Source organism: Diabrotica undecimpunctata, chromosome 7, assembly GCF_040954645.1.
Source record: "Diabrotica undecimpunctata isolate CICGRU chromosome 7, icDiaUnde3, whole genome shotgun sequence".
Classification (NCBI taxonomy): Eukaryota; Metazoa; Arthropoda; class Insecta; order Coleoptera; family Chrysomelidae; genus Diabrotica; species Diabrotica undecimpunctata.
Genome location: NC_092809.1, coordinates 62,798,827 through 62,814,152, shown reverse-complemented (window position 1 = coordinate 62,814,152; position 15,326 = coordinate 62,798,827). Strand labels below are relative to the sequence as shown.

At 32.7% G+C, this 15,326-nt stretch overlaps 1 protein-coding gene across 3 annotated transcripts in view; it reads left to right on the top strand.

Annotated features, from left to right (window-relative positions):
- The first annotated feature begins 832 nt into the window (after window positions 1-832).
- Window positions 833-15,326, top strand: part of LOC140445449 (uncharacterized) — a 43,968-nt gene continuing 29,474 nt past the window's right edge. Inside the window, exon 1 of one of the 3 annotated variants that reach the window (XM_072537463.1) lies at window positions 833-1,136. In XM_072537463.1, coding sequence (XP_072393564.1) covers window positions 1,117-1,136 — 20 coding nt within the window. In that variant the 5' untranslated portion in view covers window positions 833-1,116. Of the gene's footprint in view, window positions 1,137-1,715; window positions 1,748-1,779; window positions 1,888-15,326 lie in introns of those variants that run through there. The other 2 variants (XM_072537466.1, XM_072537464.1) reach the window with 2 other exon arrangements.

Sequence of the window (15,326 nt, the reverse complement as noted above, 5' to 3'; positions counted from 1 at the left end):
TTCGATATAAATGAAAAGCTCGAGATGATGAAATTAGAGATGTTGGAATTAAGAACGGTGTATGCGATATGCGAACAGCATTGTCTATTATCTTTTTTATATAAGAGAGCATAAGCGAGAAGCAATATCAATATTGAAAGACTGTTTACAAAATTTAATTATACAGGCACAAAAGAAGAAATCGAATAAAAGTAAAGTGAATTGTTAGATTACTAATAAAATAGTATCTTATTTCTAAATAACAATATAAATATTACGATTAACTAATTAATAAATATCAATATAAATATAAGGACGACTACAAAAATGGACAGTATCATAAAAAGGATACGAAAACAATGGTTACTCCCAAGATATTCACGTTTGTATATAATAATATAAGACAAACTATCTCGGGAAATGGGGTCGCTAGAAACCTTGGAATAAAAATATTCTTTAAGTAGAATGCGTTGAAAATTGTTTTATTAAAGGTTGCGAGTATAACCACAGAATAAGTAACAATAACAATTGTTTTATTATTCTGTAGAATAAGAAACAATTGTTATTTGTTCTGTGGTATAACCAATATAAACGAACAAAATATTCCGCTCTTTCATAATATTTATTCCTATATATTGACGTTTAAATGTAATAAAAGAAAGAACTACCATGTAATATCATGATTGTAAAATAATACATATTTGACGATTTTGAATAAAATATCTTGAATAACCGAATATCAGTAGAATTGATAATGGAGAATCGATTAATTTTTTGCGCGTAATATACCCAAATGTAATTCGATTGTAAACATCAAAATGTCATTGCGACAGGCGACAGCTAATTCTTATCAATTCTTAAATTTGATAATAAACTCTGACATCTGTGACACATTTGTTTGTTTTTTGTTAAGTTATGTGGTTATTTTTAAAATACAGCTTAATTGTATAGAAAAATACTGATCGTGCAAAAATTTAATATTGAACTGGCTGCAATATTTTAAAATATATAAAGATATTAGTCTACAGGTACAATACAGCTGATTTGAATATTATCTTTTTGTTATTGATAAATAGTGATTGTTGATTAATTATCACAGTCTATACGCAGAAACTATTGAGTATTCAATTTGGTTTTATGGGAAACACGACGTCCAGGTAAATATATTTTTATTTTTATTCCTTATTTTATCTTTCTTAATTTAAATAATTTATAACAAATGACAAAAAAACATAAGTTGGTAAAAACAACATATTTCTTACCAGTTACACTTTACTATTAAAAAGTGCCTATTTTTTTACAATCTCTTGATTACATATTTCCTGCTTTTATATTTATTGTATTGTTACATTTAATGAACACTTCAGTATGATGATTCACCATTTTTTGTAAATGAATTATTTATATGTAAGCTATTTTTTATTTACTTTGTAATTATGGCGCGTTAATTAATACAATAAAATATTTGATTTTATGATGATTTTATCAAAATCTTTGTCTGATGTTCAGAATAGTAGTTCTGGGAAAGAGCTAAAATCATATAGCTACTATAATCCATTTAAGTTAATTATTATTAATATTCCATTATATTCATAAAATTTGAGCTGCTAAGCATATTTTCATTATTCATATTATTTTTATACTATGTCATGATATTATCACTTATCAGTTGTAGTAGTTCTGGGAAGCACCTAATACAATAATTATTACCTAGCAAGGCCTAAGAAGGTCAATAAACAGAATTGCATTGTGTATTTCCCAGATATAGGTATGTCACTGAGTTTTATTACATTCTGTCTATCTTATTTCCAAGAAAAATATCAAATATTACTAATAAGTGAACATTTATACTTGGAAAGTGTACTTTCTTTTACCTGAAGTTCAATAATAATGCAAAATTTTATTCTAGTGAGTATCTTATTCATCCTCTACAAATAATATTTTTGAAACTTTTAAATAATATATGTTTTATGTGTGAAGTTGGATACCTACTTCAAATTATAAATCATACCATAAATTTCTGATAATTACACAGAGATAAGTCTGTGAAGATTATGTGAAAATGACAAAAGATCCTTTTTATATTATGACTGTAGTTTTATACAGTTTATAAGTCCATTTTAATACATTATTTTGAATATTTAGGCCAAACAGTAAAGGCATAACACCATTAAAAAATTATGAAAATTTAAGGTGTGATTAGGTTGTTGGAAAGTGTTAAGAAAGTTAATATACTGTATTCACTGAACCCAAGCACAAACTGTCCAGTAATTGTTCTTGTTGTCCTTATAGCTAATATTACTTTTAAGTTAAATAAGAAACATATTAAAAATATAAAATCATTTATACTTATGTGGTTTATCAACAAGATAAAACTGTGTCAATTAAGTAAAACAATGAAAAAATCTAACATTTATTTTTGACAATTTATAGTCATTTATACATTAGAATTTACAAATAGAAAATTGTTATTTTTTACCAAAATTATTGAAAGTACACTTCCATTATTCATATTTTTTTATACACATACAAAAGTCTATGTACTTTCTGTCTGGACAGGGGGGTGCAGATGCACACCACTGCCTGGCATCAGGGTGCACTTACCTCCCTTGAAATACCAAACAGATAGCAGCTTTTAGCATGTCTTGTGGACAGATAGCACATGTATCAGATCAGTGAGAATAAAAAATACGGACATGTTTGTCCTTACCAACTGTTTATTAAGTAACAGTTTGTCCAACTGTTTATTAAGTAAAGGCATACATTTTGTTTTTATTTTAAAGGAAGTTTTATGTACAGTATACTCCTCCATAACGAACACACTTTTATGAGGTTTTGCTTATAACGAGGTACATTAGATGCCCCGTGAAATTCTATTGAACTATAACCCTCTATAGCGAGGCAAATTTGGCAAACGAGAATAAATAAGATCGAAAAACATGTTTTTTTACGTTTTTGGCCCGGTCGTGACTATAAATAAATACCCTTTTTAACTGCCGCCTGCAATAAACTTCTTCTGTTTAATCTACCGACCGATATTGTGTTGTCAGAAATTTACAATTTATGATTCACGTGTCAAGTGTCAGTGTAGGGGTTTGACCATTCGCACCTAATTAACTACGTAAAGAGGCTTAAAAACATGACAAATGAAACAAATTTCACCAGAATTTCATTTCACAGTTGTTTTTGACGTAGATGTTTATCGTTTGTTTCCTGATTGTGCTTTCACGTCTTGAAAGTTGTGTTGTAGATTACATAGTCACATAGATTACACACTGTGACTCCTAAAAGAAAAGCATTTACTTTAGAAGGAAAAATTAACATCCTTAAAGATGTTAAGAACGCTAAGAAGAAAGCAGAAGTTTGTTGTGAAAGAGGAATTTCAAGTTCCACTCTATCTACCATGCTCAAAAATAAACACACGATTTTCGAAGCAGGTTCGTCTTTTTCTGGTAAATCGAAAAAACTATGTGCCGCAACTAATAAACAATCCGATACTGCAATGGTCAAATGGTTTACCGTAAACAGGGCTGCGAATGTTTAAATAAGTGGACCACTGCTTCAAGAAAAAGCAACACAGTTTTCGCAGGTGCTAGGTGGTGATGAGAATTTTGAAGCATCAAGTGGATGGATGAGCCGTTTTAAGGCCAGGCACGAAATTACGTGTGGAAAAATTTGCAGTGAAGTGAAGAGTGTTTCCAAAGAAGTCACCGACAACTGGTTGAAGTCATGGCCTACAATAAGACAAAAGTTACAGTGATGATCATGTTTTCAATGCCGACGAGCTGGAACTTTTTTTTAAACTTACTCCAAATAAGACCCTTAATTTCAAAAATGAACCCTTAATTAAAATAGCTAGCCCAAATCCGACACCCTGATAGGGTAAAAGGAAGGGGAGAAAGAAAGAAAGAAAGAAATTTCAAAAATGAATGTCTTATAGGTGGCAAGTTATCAGAAGGAAGGGTATCTGTACTCATGTGTGCCAACATGTCCGGTTCCGAAAAAAGGAAGTTAGTCGTCATTGAGAAATTTAATAAAAAATCGTGGATGACAGTGGAGAACTTTTGAAGTGGAAGAGAGAGTTGGGACATCGAAAGATTCTTTTAATTGTTGACAATTGTACAGTTCATCCGAAAGTTAACGGTTTAAAAAACATTGAACTTCTTTTTTTAACCCCAAATTGCACATCTGTTCTGCAACCAATGGATCAGGGCATCATAAGGTCATTTAAAAGTTCACTGCAGAAAACTTCTAGTTAAGCGGATCCTGAATAATGTGGAAAACCATAGTGAATCCCCTGTTACTTTATTAGATGCCATAAATTTCATCCACAAAGCATGGATACTTGCAGATAAAAAATCCATCAGAAAATGTTTCGGTCATGTGGGGTGGACACAGACTGAGGTAGAAAATGAAGAAGATGAATATTCTGTAGCAGAGTGGTTGAGGTTACAACAGCAAGGTCAAGAACTAACCCATTCCAACTGAACAATGATGACTGATGTTTGCTGAATTCATTGCCATTGATGACGACGTCATTGTTTGTGATTTTCTGACAGATAGTGAAATCATCACGGAAGTAATAAATCCGCCGGTGGAGCGCGTTATCGTCATTGACGAAAGTGATGAAGATGGAGAAGACAATCGCGGTGAATCTACGCAAGAAGGTCCTAATAGACAAGATGTGGAAAATGCTTTAAATGTTGTAAAAAACTTTATCCAGACAAAACGCAAATGAAGAAGCATACAGCTGTTTTACATCTTTAGAAAATATGACAGATAGAATGATACTGGACAATTTAAAGCAGTCAAAAATGACAGACTTCTTCCAGAAGCAATAGTTTATGTTATCCTTGAAAATACGCTTTATACATTATGTAGTTGGAAAAAAATGTAAGTACAGATTTTTTGTTTTAACGTGTATCATTGACAATTAAAGTAAACAACTTTTTTTCAAAAACGCCATTCAAACAATATTTAACATCTTATATTGCTCTGAATGGTTTTACTATAGGAACTTAATGTTTTAGAAAACTACATATTCATATGTATCCACAGTACCTATTATTGTTGTCTGATATAACGAGATCGGCTTATAACCAGGTAATTAGTCTGTCATTTCAGTTCTCGTTATAGAGGGAGTCTACTGCATTTCTTTTATTGAGCAACATTAAAAAACATTTTCCTCAAATTTTTGATTAAAAAACAAATTTTTTCTTAAAAATAAACTTTCTTTAGAATGATATTGAAGCATGGAACCACACACAAATTTACCTCACATTCTGTACACATTATATTGATTAGCTATCCTGAAAGTCTTAAACTCAAAAAGAAGTTTTTATATACTAGCTAAAAAATTTAATAATGATTAAACAGTTGTCTTAAACTTTCCCAAATTTTGAGCTTTTATGTTGTTGAATAATGTACAACAGATGGGCTCGATCAGTCCAGTTGTTTTTGCAAAATTTAAATTGTATATCAAATTTTTAAATGGTTATGACTAAAACATCCAAGAGCTCCAAGTATCTTATAAGTATTTAGTTTATAAAAATTCAGAATTTTTTTGAAATTTTCCCATCAATAACTGTTATTATTAAAATGGATTATAATTAATTAAAATCAAAAATTTAATAAACATTAATTTGAGGGTCAGTGTGGGTGCAAATAAATAATGAAATAAAACTAATTACCCAAACAAGAATTGTTTGGATATAAAACATTTTTACATACCAACAGTGTTAAAACATGAATTATAGTATTATAGTAGATAAAAATTGATAATAGATACAGAATTAATTTAAACAAATACAGCGTGTTAAACTACTGGTTGATAATTCTCATTGTTTACAAATTACATGTAAATATTACTATTAATATCTAATCTCCTTTACTAACTAATTATTTGTGAAACAATATTTTAATCACTTAAATATAAAATTAGCTCTAGAGATCATATAGATAAGACAATTACAAGAGAAATTATTTAAATACCATTTAAAAATATAATGTTAACGTCAAAATTATAATAGTATCTGCTACTTCCACAAAGAATCCAACATTTGTAGCCGAATCGAATAGGCTTTCTATGTATAAATTGCTTAAATGAGTTATGTCCATAGTGTTTCACAATCGTTTCATCAATCGACAATTGTTTTTTGAAAATTCCATATTTTTTAAATTCAATATTTATAGTATTGAGAGGAGGTCTTACTTTGAATCCTCTGTCGTCTTTATCTATACATGCATTATCATTGAAATGTATAAATTTCTTAAATTTCAAATACTGATGTCTTGACATACATTTTTTTATATTATCTATACCAAGATCTTCTTCTCACTCCAGTAATAGTGCTCAAAGGACACATGATGGTATCCAGAGAATAAAAGAATACCAATGAATGCTTTGATGTTATCCAAAGAAAATGTAAAACTAGAATTATTTTTACCATTTGCATATCTAATTGTTTCTTTCAAAATGTGTTCAAATAAATCATTTGTAAAAAAATTCTTCAGAAAAATTTTAACAGTAGGTTTTCCTACCAAATTTTCATTATTTACATTATATATTGATTCTTTAGGTGGAAGTTTTGTCTAAACTGGTAAAACTTTTTTCCATGTAAATTCCTCTTCTGCAAGATAACATTTTTTGTTCAACTTATCGTTTTCGATATTTGATGGCCCAAATTCATTATCAGTAGACTCGTTTTCGGTTGATTGTATATTTTTTGATGCTTTGCAGTTTATTACCAATTCTCCGGGTACATCATTTACTTAGACTCTTCCTAGTAAATCTTCATCGGCTCCATATTTATCTGTTAAATAATCAGGTTCCGGCGGTAACCCAAGCACACTACCTTGAGGTACGCCTGAATTTATAGGTCTCAATGCTGTTACTACCGTACCGTATTTTATCTGGAAATATCTGTCTGTTATGTAGGATTGGAATATCCGATAGTATTTAGATGGTAGTATGTTGTTTAATTTTATACAGCAAGCCTGTATGTCACACTTTATAAAAAGGTTGTTTGATGTCCAAGAAGACTGCAGAACAATAGCGTTTTTCATCCAAATCGTGGTTTATGATATTAACAACTCTGTGCAGCGTGTTTTTGTAAAAAACCAAATTTGAAGTCAGGGACTAAGCAGTTTTCTTCTAGAAGAGAACTCAATTTCTTTATTATTAACTTCAATTAAATAAACGGCAGATATCGAGCACAGTTTTTTATTAAATCTTGTCCAAGTACTTTCGCTCTCCGAGTATTTTCAGGGCATTTCGTCCAAAATGCCCCTGAAGATGATCTGAGAGCGAAAGTACTTGAGCAAGATTTAATAAAAAAACTGTGCTCGATATCTGCCTTTTATTTGCTGGTGTTGACTAGTTGGCAAATAGTTGCTTTTCTCTTAGGGATGAAACCCTTGTAATTTGCGGGATATCTTCCTTTACATAGTGCGCAGGTGCTGGAGTTAAACTATCTTTCACACAATCTTTAGAAAGATGACTCTGGCTACATCTGACACATCGAGGAAGTCTGTTACAAAAGGATTTTCTTCTTCTCATTGCGCCGTCTCCTTTCGAAGGTTGGCGATCCAAATGGCAATTGTAGTTTTGGAAACTGCTGCGCGAAAGATCTCTGCGGATGAGCGGTCGAACCATCTCCTCAGGTCTTTCAGCCACGAGTTCTGGCGTCTTCCTACTGATCTTTTGCCCTGTACTTTTCCTTCCAGTATAACTTGAAGTAATTCATATCTTTCGCCTCTCAGCACATGACCCAAGTATTGCATTTTCCTCTCTTTGATTATTCTTAGTAATTCTTTTTGTTTACACATGCGACGAAGTACCTCAACATTAGTAACTCTTTGTACCCATGGAATCCTCAACATTCGTCTGTATATATACATCTCAAAGGCATCTATTCTTTTTTCTATTTCAGAGTCCATTGTACAACTTTCACAGCCATACAGTACTGTAGACTAAGGTCTGATCTTGTAAAAAATGTTTTAATGCTCATGAATGTTTGGAGGATTTTGTGTGACCATAAAGTTCGAATCTCATACATTGTGGTAGGTTACGTCTGAAGTTGCCGAGGTTCAAACTGGACATATTTTGCAAAACGTTGATGTCATAAATAGGCTTATTGTTTAAATTAGGTTCAAGATCAATCTTCTTCTTCTTCATGTGCCATCTCCTCTAAGAAGGTTGGCAACCATCACGGCAATTCGCACTTTCGATACCGCTGCTCTAAAGAGGTCAGCAGAAGTGCAGTTAAACCAAGATCTCAAATTGTTTAACCAGGTCCCAAATATTCCAGTTTTTTGACTTTAATTGTATTTAAAACCCAACCAAGATCAATGTAGAATATTAATAATGGTTTTTTTGAAATTCTGTGTCTGATGTTTAAAATGTTCCTAATTTTATGACCATGTCCTTCAATCTCAGCTGTTAGCGTAGGTATATCAATCGAATAGTGCACATTTTTCAGGGCCACTCTATAACTACGCTCTTGCTGGGTTGATAAGTGTGAGATTCAAATTTTTTCTCTGTTAATATTTTTATTATGTTTGAATAGTCGCTTTTTTTGTTACATTGAAAAGTAGTACATAGTAGTATTAGAAATAGTACATTGGAAACCAATATTGGTGGGATTTTATTGTCTGTATCATCACTTTTGTTGCTGGTCTATTCGGTTTCCAAGTACTGTTCATGACATGCTTGAAATCGGTTATGAAGATTTATTTTCTGAACAAAATATGATAATGTTTTTTGACGTAAGTTTCTTATTGGATGTTCTGGACTTCGTTTTTTCTTCCGGGTTGGACTATGTGCCATTATGTTTCATCATCGGTTGTTTCCCCTCTATCTTCAATGTTGCAATCAATGGAATACTGCATCTGAGAACTTTGAGATGATGTTTGTTGCATAGTTTGGCTTAGAGGGTTATGGGGGTAATAATGTTGATACATTATTGGTTGTGATTCTATCTGGACCTGTGGTGTTAACGTGTTCGGAATCTGTTTAACGAAACATGGCGCTGGCTGTATATTTTGTTGTGGTAACAATAACAATATAGTTGAGGACTGAGTTGGTTGAAGCATGCTGGGCGCATATTGAATATTTCCGGGCTGTTGTTGTGGCCTGGTGTTTCTTTCCAATGGAACTAAATTCTATGTAATAAAAATTAAATTTAATATATTCATTTTGCTCCTGGCTCCCCTACTAATACCTAAATGTGTAGTATTAGTTTATTACTGGATAATTACTTCAACATTTAACACAACACAAACATATTTGTCGGTTGTTATATTTAAGTTTTCTAATGTCGAATTAATTATTATATGATAATGATGATAAGGTAATTTTTGTAATAATTATTTCTTTGACACTTGTTTGCTGTTCCAAGGTTAGAACGAGACTGTCTTTTGCCAATATCGTTGCCTAAATATCCGTCCATTCGTAGGTTTGTTTGCTGGTTTTGTAGTAATAGTTTTCTCCGGTCGTCCAAACCTCCTCCTTTATCCGGGAACTACTAAGAAATAAAGAGAAATTCCGCGTGAATTATTTATTATGAATAAAATATTTAAAAATTGAATCTTATCTGTAGTTTTGTTACTTTTATAACGTGCGGACTTACGCTCCGCTATTATAATAAAGTGCTCCTTTGCTTGAAGCCACCGAGATCGTAATTAATCATCAGAAATCGATAAATAATTCGGCAAGCGGACTCATAGGTCCGCACGTTACCCTTTAAAGGTTAAAGGGACACTTGTGTTTATGGTTTGTACTTCTTTATAAAGTACAAAATTCACTTTATTCGATCACTTTTTCTTACACTTCTACTACGTTATCTTTTACTTCTCTGAGCAATTATACTAACCCCATTCCTAGTGTTACCTTTCCCTATTACCACAATGTGTATCATTCACTTAGGTCTTTCGCCCTTTGTCTGTTCCACCTCGTCTTTTGAATGCAATCAATTTGTACTCTTCTTCTCTTGAGAGCTTCTTACTCCATACTCTTAACTATAAGTCAAGATTCCAAGACCTTATACTGATTTTTCTAACCTATAATGGTCTTCACTCGGAAAGCCGAACGTAGACTCTGTTTGCTTCCAAAACATATTATTTTTATATTTACATATACCTCAGGAGATGCCATCATTTTATTATATATATATATATATATATATATATATATATATATATATATATATATATATATATATTGTAAAGACTACGACCGTCAATTTATATTTCTAAAGTATTCAACTAGTGAATTCAGAGGTTTAATCGGTCATTCAGGTTGGCAAATAAAAAAAGAAGTCAACTACTTCATAAGTTTATTGAAGACGTTTCGCTTTATATTTCTAAAGCTTCATCAGTTCTCTAAAATATAACAAATGACATTGAGTTTATAAGAAATACAGATGTTTATAGTTCATAACTTACAACTCAATATGTAGTATGTTATCGATGTTATCATATCTACTGTACACTTTACTCCTTATTTAAAACTAACTTAACCAAAAAAGAAAAAACAAAAAACAAAGACAAAAAACACACAAACTTTGCAGAAAATAATGTTCATATTCGTAGATATGAATATTTAAAAAATTTTAAACGAACATTTGGCTTCATTTAGATGGTTCTCCACTGAAGACCAACAAAGTTCTGATTTATTGCAATCTAAGCAAACAACTTGACGCGATACCGAAAATTTTTTTAAGGGCCATGTGTCACCAAATTCCAAGGTTTGAGACAATTATGAACTTCTACAGGGGACATTGCATAATTAGTTGGACAGGTGGAATTTGTATGGCGGAAATATTTGATATATTATTTTTAATTTATGTTTTAATGAAACTTGGAAATAGGGGATAATTTTGTTATTATTTTGAACGGAAAATACGCCAACTTTTAACTGAAGAATAATTGGTATCATTTATTTCGTAAGATGAGAGAGTGGTAAACCTGGCTCAAATTGTCGATGTCGGTTCTTTTGTTTATTGCCGATGAGTTCTTGAGGATCTCACACATTTCAATAAAGGAGCGTTTCTGATGGTTGTTTTGTTTCGCCAGTATTTTGGTATTTGTGAAATCAATGTGATGTTTAGTGGAAATGGCGTGTTGTGTAAGGGCACAAGAGGGTTTGGAAAGTCTGATGTCGCTTTTGTGTGAAGTTATACGCCCTAGAGGAGATCGACTAGTCTGGCCAATGTAGCAGGAGTTGCATTCTGAACAAGGTATCTGATAGACAACATTAGTGTGCTCTAACGAGCTTAGTGGAGTTTTAGACTTGGAGAATAACTTTCCAATGGTTTTAGTATTTTTTAGGGATATTTTGACGGGTAAGTTTTTGAATAGTTTAGTAAGCTTGTTCGTAATTTGTGGGAAATAGGGAAGAGAAGCATATTTTGTGGCTGGTTTTGGGGTTAACGGGGAAATGTTCGTCTGTATGCTATTGGATATGGAGGCTAGTATTGCACCGTTGGGTGCTTCCGAAATAGAATGACCGTAGCTTTTAGAGAAAAGATATCTGTTGATGATGGATATGGGGTAAGAGTTATCAATGAGAATGGATTTGAGTAAATCCAAAGATTCCCTCTTGTACCGCGTATGGGTCAACGTATGTACTCTAAAGCTAAGAGCTTGTACAAGGTTATGTTTGTATCTTATTGGGTGTGTAGAGTGGTAATTTAAGAACCGGTTGCTCGCCATGTCTTTCCTGTACCACGTAGTGCCCAATGTGTTACTATGTGTGCGTATGATTCGCATATCCAAAAACGGTATGCTGTTATCAACCTCCAATTCACAAGTAAATTGCAGGTGAGGATCAACGCTATTGAAGACTGATAAGGTGCTTAAAATCTTATCAGGTGGTGTTGCTAGGATCAAGTCGTCGACATGTAAAGCGTTATGTCGACGACTTGATCCTAGCAACACCACCTGATAAGATTTTAAGCACCTTATCAGTCTTCAATAGCGTTGATCCTCACCTGCAATTTACTTGTGAATTGGAGGTTGATAACAGCATACCGTTTTTGGATATGCGAATCATACGCACACATAGTAACACATTGGCACTACGTGGTACAGAAAAGACATGGCGAGCAACCGGTTCTTAAATTACCACTCTACACGCCCAATAAGATACAAACATAACCTTGTACAAGCTCTTAGCTTTAGAGTACATACGTTGACCCATACGCGGTACAAGAGGGAATCTTTGGATTTACTCAAATCCATTCTCATTGATAACTCTTACCCCATATCCATCATCAACAGATATCTTTTCTCTAAAAGCTACGGTCATTCTATTTCGGAAGCACCCAACGGTGCAATACTAGCCTCCATATCCAATAGCATACAGACGAACATTTCCCCGTTAACCCCAAAACCAGCCACAAAATATGCTTCTCTTCCCTATTTCCCACAAATTACGAACAAGCTTACTAAACTATTCAAAAACTTACCCGTCAAAATATCCCTAAAAAATACTAAAACCATTGGAAAGTTATTCTCCAAGTCTAAAACTCCACTAAGCTCGTTAGAGCACACTAATGTTGTCTATCAGATACCTTGTTCAGAATGCAACTCCTGCTACATTGGCCAGACTAGTCGATCTCTTCTAGGGCGTATAACTTCACACAAAAGCGACATCAGACTTTCCAAACCCTCTTGTGCCCTTGCACAACACGCCATTTCCACTAAACATCACATTGATTTCACAAATACCAAAATACTGGCGAAACAAAACAACCATCAGAAACGCTTCTTTATTGAAATGTGTGAGATCCTCAAGAACTCATCGGCAATAAACAAAAGAACCGACATCGACAATTTGAGCCAGGTTTACCACTCTCTCATCTTACGAAATAAATGATACCAATTATTCTTCAGTTAAAAGTTGGCGTATTTTCCGGTCAAAATAATAACAAAATTATCCCCTATTTCCAAGTTTCATTAAAACATAAATTAAAAATAATATATCAAATATTTCCGCCATACAAATTCCACCTGTCCAACTAATTATGCAATGTCCCCTGTAGAAGTTCATAATTGTCTCAAACCTTGGAATTTGGTGACACATGGCCCTTAAAAAAATTTTCGGTATCGCGTCAAGTTGTTTGCTTAGATTGCAATAAATCAGAACTTTGTTGGTCTTCAGTGGAGAACCATCTAAATGAAGCCAAATGTTCGTTTAAAATTTTTTAAATATTCATATCTACGAATATGAACATTATTTTCTGCAAAGTTTGTGTGTTTTTTGTCTTTGTTTTTTGTTTTTTCTTTTTTGGTTAAGTTAGTTTTAAATAAGGAGTAAAGTGTACAGTAGATATGATAACATCGATAACATACTACATATTGAGTTGTAAGTTATGAACTATAAACATCTGTATTTCTTATAAACTCAATGTCATTTGTTATATTTTAGAGAACTGATGAAGCTTTAGAAATATAAAGCGAAACGTCTTCAATAAACTTATGAAGTAGTTGACTTCTTTTTTTATTTGCCAACCTGAATGACCGATTAAACCTCTGAATTCACTAGTTGAATACTTTAGAATATATATATATATATATATATATATATATATATATATATATATATATATATATATGTGTATATATATATATATATATATATATATATATATATATTCAGGGATTCTATAGCATTTCATCTCTGTTGCTACTATCTTACTGCTATTTGTCTTGTTTATAATCCAATTTTCAGCCCCATAATCGCACTAATGTTTCGTACTAATGTGTTCGCACTAATGTTGTATAAATCTATGTTTTTGTCTTCATATTTAGGTGTCTATCCCACCATACTGAGTTAAGTTCTCGGATTGCTGTTCTAGTTTGTCCTAATCTTTGCTTAATTTCTTCCTCTGTTGTTGCCTTTTTCGTGATTATAAACCCCAAGAATTTATCCTTTCCTTTGATTGTTACGTTGTCGTCAATCTGTAGATCTTCTATGTCTTCTTCACTTGTAGATAGTAGATAGGTACTCTGTTTTCGCGAGGTTAATATCTAGGTCAGTCTTGGTATATACTTCTTGCAGTTTCTTCATCATGTAACTGAGGTCTTCTTGGTCTTGTGCAATCACTACTTGATCGTCTGCAAAGCTTACCGTATATAGATATTCGTTTCGTACCGGTGTTTCCATGCCTTCACATTTTCTTTTCCATGTAGTCAAGGCTTTCTCTAAGTATATTTTGAATAGGGCTGGAGATGTGGAATAACCCTGCAGGAGCATTTTTGTTGGGGTGAAGTCTCCTATGATTCTTGTTCCCATTTTAATGAACAATTTATTTTCTTTATACAGAGCTTTTGTAGCTTTTATGAGTTCTGTCTCTATTTCTAATTTGTACATTGCCTCCCATAGTTCTGACCTTGGTACATAGTCATACGCCTTTCTCAGGTCCACAAATTCCAAATATATATATCTCTATTTTTTGCTTTTTTCTTTTCCAACAGTTGTTCCAGTGTGCATATGTGGTCTATGCATGATCTTACTGCAGTGAAGCCTGCCTGATCCTCCCCGATTTTGCCTTTTATAGCTTGCTCTATCTTTTCTGGCAGTATCTTCCCATATAATCTTCCTAATGATGATATTACGCTTACTCCTCTGTAGTTTTTGCATCGTTTTCTATCTCCTTTCTTAAATATATATGTCATATATAGCTCTCTCCATTTCTTTGGGAGTTGTTCTCCATTTATGGCTGTCTGAAATATCCATTTGATCCCGTGTAATTTTTTTGAGCCGTACTTTATCAGCACAGGTGATATGCCTCCAGGTCCCGGCGCTTTCTTATTTTTGATTGCTTTTATGGCCTTTCTCATTTCCCTATCTGTTATTTATATTTCTTGTTGTGAGGATCTGTTTCGTCTTCGCCTGTTTTCTTTTCGAATGAATTGTAGTCTTTGTCCTGTATATTTCCCAATTTAATTTTTTCTTTTGAGTTTTGTCTCAATCCTCTCAGTGGTTCTTTTGTAGAGGGGGTCTTGTTATGTTTCCAATTAAGGCCCATTTTTGCTGTCAGTAGTTTAAGGTCAGTTCCACATTCTGCTCCTCTTCTCACTCTCACACCTTTTATCTTTATTGTGGTATATTGTTTGACTAACCTAGTCCATTATCGATTTCAGCTTTCGTGTTTCTTGCGTCTATGTATATTTATGAATATTTTTATGTCTGAGAATCCGTTGGTGATTTTTAGATTGTTTGATTCGCATAATTCAATCAGATGATCTCCGTTATCGTTTTGTTCATTCTCTCCAAATCTCCCCACTACTTTATCTTTTTGTTTTCTTCCGGTTCTGCCGTTAAGGTCTCCTGTTATAATTAT